At 39.4% G+C, this 14,359-nt stretch overlaps 1 protein-coding gene across 1 annotated transcript; it reads right to left on the bottom strand.

The window, feature by feature from the left end:
* Nucleotides 1-303: 303 nt before the first annotated feature.
* LOC148037599 (serine/threonine/tyrosine-protein kinase HT1-like) lies at nucleotides 304-3,425 on the bottom strand. The gene is made up of 3 exons (XM_087676547.1): nucleotides 1,991-3,425; nucleotides 1,415-1,870; nucleotides 304-1,310 (listed from the first exon to the last, which is right to left on the bottom strand). The coding sequence occupies exons 1-3, from the start codon at nucleotides 2,531-2,533 to the stop codon at nucleotides 1,050-1,052; spliced, it is 1,260 nt and encodes a 419-aa protein (XP_087532673.1). The 5' UTR covers nucleotides 2,534-3,425; the 3' UTR covers nucleotides 304-1,049.
* Nucleotides 3,426-14,359: the final 10,934 nt, after the last annotated feature.

Below are 14,359 nucleotides of genomic sequence, written 5' to 3'. Positions count from 1 at the left end.
TCTGGATCTAAAGTATACACCGAACAAAGACTAACATTTCTGTATATGTGGCTTTTGCTCTTGGAGTGCAAGCATAACTCAACCCGATGAAGTAAATTAGGCCTGAATCTCATCACCAGGTTGCTAAGTTAAGCTCTAGATCTAAGTATACACCGAAAAAAGACCAGCAATGTTGTCTGTAATCACACGTTACCTTGAAAACAGTCACACACCCCAGGCATAGGCGCCTTGCGTTTATCGAGAAAACAGGCATTATAGTTAAAAACCACCCACTCATTCATACATGCAGATCGTACATAAACTTGAAAAAGGAGGGCTATAAGGGAAATAGCTTTCCTGTCACAGTGTCACTCCACAATCCCCGTGAGTCGTTACGCAAAGATTGTTCAGAGATCACATTACTCATCATACCACGTTCGCAAACAGTTGAACAGCTTTCCTGTACTTACTAGTTTCCCTACAGCCCAGACTCTTGTGAAGTCTGCAAAAACCCAGGTTTCAGAACAGTTGAACAGCTTTCCCTGTGGTACCCTACTGTCTAGGATTTTGTGAAGTCTGCAACAGCGCAGATAACCTCATTCCACAATCATCGCTGCGCAAATATTGTTCATATATCACATCATTCATCATACCAGGTTTCAGAACATTTCGAGAGTATACCCTTGGGTCTCCGAATATATCACCCTTACTCCCAACCCAGAGAAAAGTACAAGGTCAAAAGAAAAAGGTCACAACGCACAGGGGCACTGCACAGAAGTTTCATAAGCTAAGACACTGAAGTCCCATTTGCACCACCAAGCATCAGAAAGCCACCAATGAATTTAGAGAGCTGTGCTACGTATATGGAAGTGTAGCTGCCAAGTTTAAGCTGCAACCACAAGAATAATACTTGGCTTTGACCAACTGCTCCATCCCCTTAAACTTACAAGAGGAAGGGAGTGGCAGAAAAGCCTGCAAAAATATGCTTAGATACAAGGAGCTCTGTAATATTTTCGGGTGACTACACATGTGTCTGACGTTAAATTCTCAGCCATAGAGGCTGGGGTGCCTCATGCTTTGACAGTTTGTTCTGACATCAGACCCCCGTGAGGAACACCTAAAGAGCCTCTAAAACAATCTTCAGAGGTGGAAGGAAACGAATTGCCCACACCACTGCCGGTTGAAACTTCCCTTAGCGATTGTTGAAACTTTTCTAGAGTCTTCACAATCTGGCTAAATTCTGGCCTCTTCACTGGATTAGCGGACCAACACCGTTGCAAGAGCCTCATGATTATCTTAGGGCAGTCGGATGGTATTACTGGCCTGGCTTTCTGCCAACAAATTGGAAAAGAATTAGCCCAGATTGATATAATCGATATGGGATGCCCTATAGACATTGGTAAATAGCAATATAATCAGCTCAGAATTCAAGTACCTTCTGACACACAGCAAAAGCAGCTTGCACTGCTGTCAACTCTTGAAATGGAGTAAGTCCTGTAAGGAGCTCCCAGAGCACAATAGCAAAGCTATAAACATCCACTTTCCGAGAGCAAGGTTTCTTTTCCATCATTTCAGGAGCCATCCAGCGGTAAGTCCCCGCGTATCCGTTCATTCCTTCTTTATGAGATTCAAGGCATGATACACCAAAGTCTGCAACCTTAATGTGAAGATCATCAGTCATAATGAGATTATCTGACTTCAGATCCCTGTGGATCACGCCTTGTGAATGAAGGTACTCCATCCCCCTAGCCACATCAAGGGCTATCCTAACCACCATATGCATATTCAAAGAATGTGGTTCATTCTTATGAAGGAAGGTCTTCAATGAGCCTCCAGGGAGATATTCAGTGACAACACAGAAGACAGGTGGCTTCTTGCATGCAGCAACAAACTGCCAAGAAAGCCATTGCGAGTATGAGAAAAGAATGTGCGTCCAAACTAGAAGAAACCACTGAGAAAGACAAACCTGCACTGAAATGAAGGCACAGATGAAAAAAACTGTAAGGATTACCCTGACTATATTCGAATGTTGAAGACGAGAGAGCAGGGAAACTTCATGAGAAAACTGTCGGTCGAGGCGGGATGAAAGAGATGAATCTTCCTCGGGCGGTATAATAAGCTTCACCGCAACCTCTTGCTGTTTATAAATGCCATGATATAGTCTGCTGTACGCACCAGACGCGAACTTCTGTCCCAGAAAGAGCTCCGACAAGTCAATCGTGCATTCGTGTGCAACTTCTACTGCTTCCATTCCGCCCGATGCTTCGACGTAGTGCGACCATGACAAAGCGCGCACAAAAGAGTGGCTCTTCTTCGAGCCCTTGTTGGATGGAGTTAGACTTTGAGTCGAGGGTGTCTCCTTCCCAGAGGTCTTGTTCTTGCGAGCGGCGGCGTGCAGAAGCTTCAGCAACTGGCAGCAACATCCTTGATTTGATCTAGATCGCCAAGATCTACGAAGTGTAGAGCCTACCAGCTGAATTAGAGGCTTTTGTCTTCTTTTCCTCTTTTCCTGAAACCATAGGCTTTTCCACCATGAAGCTTGCTTCTCCTCCATGCAGACGGAAGCCAGCAAAACGGGAGAGCCTGTTCTACACTGCCAAGACAGACAGGAACCGAAATCTTACCTTCAACTAGGCTAACCACTTGTTGGTGTAGCCATTAAAACGCTCGACCATTCAGGTGTGTAGAACCACGTCTCAGCGGGGAAATAAAGATTTTCCAAGAGGGCTTCTCTCTGAAACAAGGAAAGGAAGGAAATACGCCGACGAGGAGGAAAGAACTTAAACTAAGCTTCTGATATTTTCTGCGAGAGATCAATGGTTTGAAGAAACGGACGAGGAGGAAAGAAGCTTAAGCTACAATTCTAATATTTCTTCACGAGCGATCCAGGGCTTGAAGAAACGCCAGAGGAGGAACAAGCGGCTGATAGTGAAGTTGGAAGCACGCTTTGAGGTGGCTTGCGTCAGGAAGAAAAGCAAGTTCGACAACGGCTGATCGAACCTCACCACCGTATTGAGAGCCAGGTCTTCAACAACTCCGCCACAGCCAGAAGAGGGAGAGGAGAGCTTTCTGCAAGGCCACAAGAAAAACAACGCAATGCACATTCCAGAAAGAGCTTAGGCTACAGGTCTGATGTTTCTTTGCGGAGGATGATCCAAGGCTTGAAGAAACGGCAAAGGGAGGAACAAACGGCGTGCAGTGAAGTAGGGAGCACGCCTTGAGGTGGCTTAAGCCTTCGATAATGACAAGATCGAGCGTCACCACCGCACTGAGGGCCAGGTCTTCAAGTACTCCGCCATGCCGCGGCCCGCCGTAGCCAGAAGGGAGTCGAGAGGAAGGCAATCGATGATGACTCGGTGCTGTGGGCAACGGTAGAAGAAATCGGTGGTATTCTGCAAACAGGGAAGAGTCCGGAGACGAAGATGGAGAAGAACCAGACTATGAGCCAGTGGCTTTGATGGCGCTTCTGTCCCTTCTGATTTGAACCCCAAAAAAAAAAGTGAAGGAAATAAATAAAATAATATTTACAAAATAAAGAAAGGACCGTAGGTTTGTGTGTGCCGTATATTTGCGTTCAGTGGATAAAATAAAAATCAAAACTGTTACCTGTATTTTTCCACACCGTATGCCCGGTTACGGAGCCGTAATCCGTGGGCACGATCCGTAGTGGGCCACTCTCGCCACGTGGCACTCGCCCCTTGGGCCGCTCATTTCAGTCATGCACATGCATCTGGATGATAGCATGCTTTTCGGTTTCTCCACCTGCTAATCCTTTTCCAGGTTTTCGAAATCCCATGAGCTTGTTCACATATCCAGACATTATTGAGGCCCACATACACATTAAGGCTAAAGCCATAGCCATTCAAGATTCTGCTATATGCCATTTCTTAGGATAGTTGTCATGGAAAACATATCGTAATTTGTAGAGTTGATATAAAAACATTCAACTCTCACAATTTGAAAGTATTTTTTCTAGATTTTAAAGGCTTTGTAGTGATAACTTAGACTAGACACTCGGTGCTTAGGCAGTGCAAAGCGTGGAGTCACAAAAACGAAGTGCACTTTGAGTCCTAGACCTCGCTCTATGTGAGCAAGAGGGAGGTTGGCCATAAAAACTCCACACATAGGCATCAAGTTTTGGTATTGTGGCCATGCTAAACTACCCCTAGAGCTCTTCAAGGAGGATGGGATGCATTATATATACCAAGGGCTCCATACCTAGGCTATGCACACAAGGCACTGTGTTATAAATACGGAGTGCACTTCATGCCTTAAGCCACTCTTGGCCAGGCAAGAGTATCATTAGCCATATAAATTCCATACATATATACTAAAAGACACTTTATACACCGAAATTCATTACTTGTGGAAAACTCCTACACATGTGTACCTTGGTCTTTCATGCTAAAGCACATAGGCTATTAAAAGAAACCCTATGTGTAAAGTTGTGTGTTTGTCACTAAGCTTTCAAGTCATGCATACATATTCTTCACATAAGTATATATAAACATATGTATTTAAGAAGTTAGTTTGACAAATGTATATCTTGAAAGGCATCTTAAAATTATTTGTTTTAACAACTTACTTCTTGATTATGAAGCTACATTTAAGTTATTTGACAATTGCAAGTTTTGATGCATATCGTAAATCATATGTTTTAACAACTTACTTCTTGATTATCAAGCTACATCTAAGGAAAGTTGTGTTATCTAATCAAAGACTAAGACTACATTATACAAAAACCACATTAATACAAACCCAAGCATTTTTTTGATACATGAGAATCATGTGATATCATAAATTTCACACGCACTATCACTTGAATGAATACCAGCCTTTAATACATTTAGGGCCATTGATGGATCATCTTCATTATTGTTTGATAATGGTGATGGAGAAGGCCCACAATTGTTTCTATTTTGATTATCTTTTATTTTCTTCTCCCATTGATGATAAAAGATTATGTTGGTGAAAGACGAGAGTGATTCAAACCCAAAAGGCACGTGATCTATCTCTAAATAACTTTCCCTAGATGAACTAACCTTGAGTTCATCATAACCGACCTTGATAATGTCCATATCCCAAAGGCTATGTGAAGAATCTATTAACACTTTGTGTGGGTCTAATTTGAATGCTTATTCCATTTCTCATCACTTAGGGAAGCATCTGGTGCTTGATATATTAAAGAAAGAATCTTTGTATTCACTTTCTTCTCTATCCAAATAAACTATTGGCAATATATCAACAATTTGCTTATTGTTGGCATAAGTTCATGAATTGATTCCTTAGTAAATTGGTGTTCTTCACTTGCAAACATTAAGTAATCTAAGGTTATTTCCTTCGATGTTGAGAGCCAATTGGTAATGTCATGATCAAAATCATTGTTTGATGAGAAATTTATAGTATATTTGCTAATACCAACTCTCGAAGGGATCGCTCATGAACACACACACACACACACACACGCACACATATAGTGAACCCCCCAAGTGCCGACTTGTTCTACTACATTAGACTGATGTATTGAATTTACTTCTAGTTTAGCTGCTATTACTAGTTTTTTTGTTTTGAATAATCAAGCATAAGGTCCTTCACCATCAATTCTCTCTAATATGAATCATATACTTTCCTCTATTGGACTTCTAATCTATCCCAGTATCGATTTCATCTCCCAATTCATGTAGCAACCTTTTTGAAATTACAAGTATTTTCACCCTATCATTTTAAGGATTAATTACAATTGTATCTCTCTACCAATCTTGATCACACCTCACTTGATATAACTAGGGTAATCCCAACAAAACAAAATACGAAGAAAGGTTTACTAATGAATGGACCACAAGATAGTTCGCATAAAATTCTAGTCCAACAATTACAAATTTCATATTTTGAAATAACCCTAAAGGAGTAGCTTTTCTTCAATAAGCCACAAGTAGGACTATGTTCATAGGCTCTAAATTATTCAATCCTAATGCGTGCATTGTTTGTTCCATCCATAAGTTTATAACTATACCACCATCCAATTGAACTTTAATAAATAGATGACCCACTAATGGTAGTGTTTACCACAAGTACTCCTGATCTACAAATACATCCACTATTTTCATATCTTTTGGCATACTTGTTTTAATGCTTCCCATATAGCATATGGCTAACTAGTCTTTTTCTATTGATTATTGACTTCCTTTGCTAAGAATACAAGTCTCATAAAAAATGGGGCTACCCCCATTTTAATTTTGGGATTTGCTAAAAGGACATGTAATAATGATTGGTCTAAACAATGCTGACAAGAATCCAATTCAAGTAACTCTATACTAAGATCTACTTTCTTCGATTTATTCTTTAAAACTTCTTCTGCTTGTAGGCTGTCTTCCACTAGACAGTGTCCCTTCTACTTTGTTGCTTCTAAGCCCTAGTTATAACATTGGTCATAGGATTGGTTTTAAAGGTAATGCTACAAGATAAGAATTTTGATTTAACTACTCTCTCTTGATTTTTATTCTCTATTTCTACCATATTACAAATGAAGTTGAGAGATTAGAAGAATTTCATTTACCCTTATCATCATTATTATTCTCCTTTCACTTTGGACAGTTTTCTTCATAATGCCCTGTGACACTACACATGCTATGCAAAGAGAAGTGTAATCTTGTTTTTTCCTAGCATTTGGGTGATAAGTATCTATATGGTCTTCTTGTTTGGCACCTATAATAACTTACTGATCCTCTAGGCCTTCGACCACTTTGTCCTATCAAATTACAAAAGTTTTTATTGTTTCTTCTAAAAGGAGGATTTCTTCCTTAGTTGTTGTCACTATTATTGTTATTTTGTAGTACTAGGGATCTACCTTGTGTAGGTGACGCTCATGGCCTAAATAGTAAAGTAGGTGATTCTATCACATGTTTATTTCCATATAACTATAATTTTTTTGCATTGTTCATGCTTGTTTCTACTCTTGCCTTATTTTGTTGCAATACTTAGTATCCATGAAAGGTAGAGCCCAAGTGGAAGCACATAAGTAGAAATAAGAGCAAAGTAAGAGCCATAGCAAATGGAGCAAGAGAGCAAGGGAGAGAGACATTGTATGTGGGAATTCCAATAGTCACAATGTGTGACAGACCTTCCCCTTCTTCAATAGTCATTGAAAGAATAAAGAATAAAGTGATAGTGATGGGCACCTGCTACCTATAGTTGATGCCAGGAGGCATATTCCACGGTGGATTCCGTGCCACGGTGGATTCCGTGAGGTTTTACGGTGGATTCCGTAAACTTAGATGACCGGGGCTCATACACAAAGAGGATTCTTTGTGCGAGAAGTTGATGGGGACGCCTGTCCTTTTCGGGCGTTTCATTAATTTAGTGTGTACATGGGTGATTCCATAGCGGGTGATTCCGCAAAATGCATATTAAATTAATAAATGTTTATGAGTTTAGAGTGCGCACTCGTAATAAATTAAGGTTAGGATTTATTTTTAACCAGTTGATTTATTTATGTAGCTGAAGACTGCTAGGTATTCACTTTTGTCGATTTAATTGTATTATTTTACTAACGATTGTGAATGCTTCAGTTGATGTGTAGAGATAGCAGCAGTGGCGGAGGAAAGCATTGGAGTCTAGCAAGTATTCGACCTTTGGACTATATTTTGATAGGCGCCACGCCTATATTTTGTTATGTCTATTGAGACATCGATTATTGATTATTATTTTGTATGCGCCTATGCGCCCGGATATGTTATTTCTATTTGGACATTGAGATTGGGCGTGCCAGACTCTATGGGCACCGTCCATTAGCTTTATTTTTCTATTTTTGTAGAAAGCAAACTCAAAAGTTAAAAGCTTGTCATATTTTTGTAATTGGGCTATTATTGAGCATGAAGATTGGAAATATACATAAAATACATGCTTTGTGAAGCGCTCACACAAGGCATGGGGGAGATTGAACCCAATTTGTCTCTTGCCTCTTGTCGTGCATGCTTTTACATTGTTTTTTGTGCAAAAAAATAGAGTTCATTGTTCTTGGGGACCTTCAGGGATTCACTACGTGAGCTATCTGCGACCGATTTGCGCACCAGTGGTATCAGAGCGGAGCAGAGATCAAGAGCTTCCAATCGCTACCAATCTCGGGCGAAGGCGGAGCTCCAGGAACAAACGGGCTCTACAGTCAATCTCATCGCGAACCGTCGATACAGGCAGACTTTTGGCAATCAAGAACCCCTGTTTCCACTGTCAGATCACGAAGGACCAAGCTCTGCAGGCGGAGGACCACGCATACATCTCCTTCATCAAGTCGTTGAAAACAATGAGAAAAATTTCTTAATCTCCTTAATCAAAAGCTTAATTATAAAGCTTTATAAGCTTAAAGGAAGCTTAGTGCTTCAAAATCTTACCTCGGCGTATCAGAAGACCCCCCCGAAATTTCCGTGCGGCCAAAAAACGCCCCCCCCCCCCCCCCCCGAAAATTCACGCCGCCTGCTAAGTCCTCCATTAAGCTATTAAAGCTTAAGCTTAATCACAAAAGTTCAAGGCTTTCTGCAAGTTACACAGGGCAGACAAGTTCAGTAACTCTTGGTCCCGCACTTCTGAAGTCAAGTTCAGCAAGTCAATTGAAATCAAGTTCTGCAAGTTGGCCTAAGTTCAGCAAGTCAACAACTCTGCACGTCTGCTAAGCCTGCAACTCTGCAAGTTAGACTAAATCAGAACTGACTAGTGCTTAAAACTCCTAGAAGACTTGTTCGTATGCAAAAACTCTGAACTGGAAAGTTGTTCGCAGCAAGCTGTTCTATCTATCTACAAGTTCGTTGAAGTACTTTCAGCAAACGGATATAGAAATATTGCAGATTTTTTGAAAATACACAAAGAAATACCCAAAAATACATAGCCTTGTAACCCCAAATTTGAGCTACGCTCATCCCGCTAACCTGATTTTGAGTGAGAAAGGTTTGTTGAGTTTTACAGGATGACTACCCCACATATGGATGATCCTATGACTGAAGACGATTTACCTGAACCTACCATGGAACAAAAGCTGGATCTAATCATGCTACAACTGAAAGAAGAGCAAAGGGCTAGGCAAGCATTGCAAGCGCAATTGACAAAACTACAAAGAGCGTCCACCGACAAATAAGAAGCTCAAGCTGAAGATTTGATTCGACGTACCATCGACGCCACTCTTGAAGCACAAACCATTCGCAAGGAATCCAAGATAAGTAAATGAAGTTTCAAATTTCGCACTTTCAATGGCATACGAGAAGGAAAGACTGTTTTATCATTCATTAGCCAGTTTGATGACTATTTCCATGAGGAAACTTATCCAGAAAAAGATAAAATCAAGTGTGTTACTAATCATCTGATAGACAGAGCATCACTTTGGTGGACTGTAGTCCACAAGAGCATAGAATGTCCTGCTACTTGGGAAGATTTCAAGAAGAAGTTCATGCAGAATTTCCTTCCACCGCAATTTCATGAGAAAGCTATCAAGCAATGGGATTTACTTCAACAGCGAGATCGCGAGCCTATTCCACAGTATACAGAGCGTTTTTGGAATGCACTCCTACAGCTACGCATGCTTGAAGATGTACCAGAGACGACACATAAGCGGAAGTATATGTCTGGACTTCTTGGACATTACTATGCTGAAGTGAACATGTTTAAGCCTGCTACCCTTGAAGACGCCATCTCCTTAGCTCACGACACTGAAGATAAGTTACGCGGAAGAGATAGACGACCACAGCAATTCCAAGCCAACGGTAATTATGGATCTAAACAATTCAATTCCAATTTTAGAAGGTTTAATCCAGGTCGTTTCTCATCACCATCTTTCCGCAAGAATTGGCCTAAACCACCTGCATTACCATCCACTGTCAATCCAAACCCAAAGCCTATTCCACAAGCAAATCCAAATGTACCCAGACTTCCAGCCATTGCAAATAATGTAACCAAAGCCAAGCCAATAGTATGCTACAAGTGTCACCAGCCAGGGCATCTCGCAGCAAATTGTCATTCAAAGAAGCTACCAGCACATATCAACTACCTTGGAGCCATGGACGAAGACGAGCATGAGGATATGCCGGATTTCACTGAAGATGAGGATGATCCTACTACTACTTCCGACACTTTACCAGGTATGCCTACTCCACATTCATTGTTGACTATGAAATGTATGGTGCATGGAAAAGAAAGAACTATATTGCATGATGACGTTAGTATCCATGACTTTATTTCAGCAAAATTGGTAAAGGAATTGAAATTGCATACTGTACCTACGCATTATCGCATAAAAGCTGCATTTTTAGGCACTAGGTACAATGGCACACAAGAAGTACAGGATTTAGAAATTCAAATTGGTGCATACATTGAAAGAAGAAATTTCTTAGTTGTCCCACTACAGTCAAGCGACATTATTTTAGGAATGCCATGGAGACACCAGCATAATCCAAATATAGATTATTCCACGCACACAATGAATATTAATTTTCAAGGAAAATCTATTACATTATATGGTATGCATGCATCTCATATTTTTCCACTGCTTTCGCATACTCAAGCAAAACATGCACTACGCAAGAATACTAAATCATATCTCATTTGGGTGAATGAATTGCACGCAAAGGAAAATCATATGCACCCTAGGCATAAGGAATTTCTTGCATATTTTAAGGACTGTTTTGCAGAAGACCTACCACTAGGTTTACCACCTTCACGTCCAGAAAACCATAAGATTGATTTAATTCCTGGCACACAACCACCTTGCAAAGCACCATATAGGCACAATCAAATAGAGCAAAAAGAAATCCAGAGTCAAGTTGAAGAATTACTAAATAGAGGCTTAATTCGACCTAGCAGTTCTCCATTCGGTGCACCTGTACTCTTAGTCAAGAAAAAGAATAATACCTATCGTATGTGTATTGACTACTGAGCATTAAATAAGATCACTGTAAAGAATAGGTATCCTATACCTAGAGTTGATGACCTTATGGACAAACTGCAAGGATCTTCTATATTTAGTAAAATTGACCTTAAGTCTGGATATCATCAGGTGAGGCTAGATAGATCCGACATATTTAAGACTGCATTCAGGACACAGTTTGGCCATTACGAATTCTTAGTCATGCCATTCGGATTAACCAATGCACCTGCTACTTTCAGTAGAATGATGAACCGTATTTTTCTGAAATATTAGTATTGTGTGATTGTTTTCTTTGATGATATTTTGGTGTTCAGTCAAAGTGAAAAAGAGCATTATGAGCATTTATCATTAGTTTTTCAATTACTGAAAGAAAATCAATTGTTTGCAAATCCTGAAAAGAGTGAATTCTTTAAGACAGAAATAGAATATCTAGGTCATATTGTATCAAAAGAAGGAATTAAAGTTGATCCTAAGAAAATTGATGCAATATTGCATTGGCATGTTCCTAAAAATGTACATGAACTACGCTCATTCCTTGGTCTTGCTAGTTTCTATAGGAAGTTTGTACGTAATTTTTCATTACTTGCTTTACCATTAACCAAACTTCTTAAGAAAGGAATTGTTTATCAATGTACTGAAACTCAGCAGAAATCCTTTGATTTACTGAAACGTGCATTAACTAATGCCCCTGTTCTACAATTGCCTGACTTTAATAGACCATTCTTTCTAGTTGTGACCGATGCTAGCGGATCAGGAATAGGAGCCGTATTAATGCAAGACAACCATCCAATAGCATATTCTAGTTCTAAGCTGAAACCCTCTGAGCTCAAATATTCCACTTATGACAAAGAACTATTAGCAGTTGTACAAGCATTAAAACAATGGAAGCATTATTTAATGGGTTCAGAATTCATGATAAAGACTGACCAGCAAAGCATTAGACATCTACTTAGCCAACCCCAAATTTCTGACCGTCATATCAAATGGGCTTCCTTCATTCAAAGCTTTCATCCTATCATTCAATACCAACCTGGAAAAGAAAATGTAGTTGCCGATGCATTGAGTAGAAGACCTGCAATTCATAATATTTCTATAATATCTTTTGATTCTTTGATTGCTATGAAAGATACATATCACTAGGATATTACTTTTCATTCTGATTGGCAAAAATTAGTTCAAAATAATTTCATTCCTGTTGATTCATTGCCATATAATGATGGATTCATGTTTTTTGAAAAGAGACTGTGTGTTACTATTCCATTCCGATCTTTTGTTTTGAATTAAATTCATTGTCCCCCATATCAAGGTCATAGAGGTATCATTTCTACATTACGCATGTTAACTGAAGATTTTTATTGGTCGCATATGGATGCAGATGTATCTAATTTCGTTTCTGAATGTTTGATTTGTCAAAGAATAAAAAGACATCATGGTAAACAGTATGGATTATTAATGCCTTTGTCTATTCCATCTAAACCTTGGGAACATATTTCTATGGATTTCATTACTGGTTTACCGAATACTAAATCTAACCATGACATGATTTGGACAATTGTAGATAGATTTAGTAAGCAAGCATATTTCATTGCATGTAAGAAAACTTTAACAGCATCACAAGCAGCACAGTTATTTTTGAAAACTGTTTTTACTAACCATGGATTGCCAAAAGTGATTATTTCAGATCGTGATTCTAGATTTTGTAATAATTTTTGGATAACACTGTTTGCAAATCTAGGCACAAAGATTGATTTCTCATCTGCATTTCATCCAGAAACAAATGGACAAACAGAAGCCACCAATAGTACCATTCTAGATCTTTTACGAGCATATACTATCTCTAAACCTCATACATGGGATACTCATTTGCATTTATTACAGTTTGCATATAACAATACACCGCACACATCTACAAAGAAAGCACCTTTTAAAGTCATTTATGGATATAGATTATCTACACCTGTTGCATCTTTGTCTAATAGAATTCAGAGTGCTGATGATATTGCTACTATGCATAACAGTATTTTTGATGAGGTTAAGGATATGATTGCTAAAGCCCAACAATCATATACCAAACAAGCCAACAAGAAAAGACAAGCCATGAATTTCAAAGTTGATGATTATGTTTGGCTTAGAATAGAAAAGCGTAGACTGCAAAGTGTAGATAGACATCCAGTTGTCAAATTAGCTCCTAGATTTTATGGACCATTTAGAATCATTCATAAGATTAATGATAATGCATTCAAGTTAGAATTGCCATCTCATTGGAAAATTCATAATACATTTCACATTAGTTTATTGAGACCATTTAGAGGCCAATTACCTATCCACCCTGTTTATGAAAACCCACCTTTACTAGAAGAAGAAACTGAAATACTTGAACCAGAAGCCATCATAGACACTGACTACATGACCACTAGAACTGGCTGAAGGTATTCTAGATATCTAGTAAAATTTAAGAACCATCCTGTAGAGGAAGCACAATGGATGCACGCTAGAGACTTAAATGCTTTCCCCACTCTGTTAGCTCCACATTGAGCTAATAGCAATTGAGGTCAATTGCTATCCCACCCCGGGGGTATGATGCCAGGAGGCATATTCCACGGTGGATTCCGTGCCACGGTGGATTCCGTGAGGTTTTACGGTGGATTCCGTAAACTTAGATGACCGGGGCTCATACACAAAGAGGATTCTTTGTGCGAGAAGTTGATGGGGACGCCTGTCCTTTTCGGGCGTTTCATTAATTTAGTGTGTACATGGGTGATTCCATAGCGGGTGATTCCGCAAAATGCATATTAAATTAATAAACGTTTATGAGTTTAGAGTTTCAGAGGATTTATTTCTAACCAGTTGATTTATTTATGTAGATGAAGACTGCTAGGTATTCACTTTTGTCGGTTTAATTGTATTATTTTACTAACGATTGTGAATGCTTCAGTTGATGTGTAGAGATAGCAGCAGTGGCGGAGGAAAGCATTGGAGTCTAGCGAGTATTCGACCTTTGGACTATATTTTGATAGGCGCCACGCCTATATTTTGTTATGTCTATTGAGACATCGATTATTGATTATTATTTTGTATGCGCCTATGCGCCCGGATATGTTATTTCTATTTGGACATTGAGATTGGGCGTGCCAGACTCTATGGGCACCGTCCATTAGCTTTATTTTTCTATTTTTGTAGAAAGCAAACTCAAAAGCTAAAAGCTTGTCATATTTTTGTAATTGGGCTATTATTGAGCATGAAGATTGGAAATATACATAAAATACATGCTTTGTGAAGCGCTCACACAAGGCATGGGGGAGATTGAACCCAATTTGTCTCTTGCCTCTTGTCGTGCATGCTTTTACATTGTTTTTTGTGCAAAAAGGTAGAGTTCATTGTTCTTGGGGACCTTCAGGGATTCACTACGTGAGCTATCTGCGACCGATCTGCGCACCAATAGTATATAGGTGTGTGGTTACGATGTGTGTAGTA

Source organism: Lygodium microphyllum, chromosome 4, assembly GCF_053477565.2.
Source record: "Lygodium microphyllum isolate KBCC chromosome 4, Lygodium_microphyllum_v1.1.10, whole genome shotgun sequence".
NCBI classification, from domain to species: Eukaryota; Viridiplantae; Streptophyta; class Polypodiopsida; order Schizaeales; family Lygodiaceae; genus Lygodium; species Lygodium microphyllum.
This window is presented reverse-complemented; position numbering and strand designations above follow the sequence as displayed.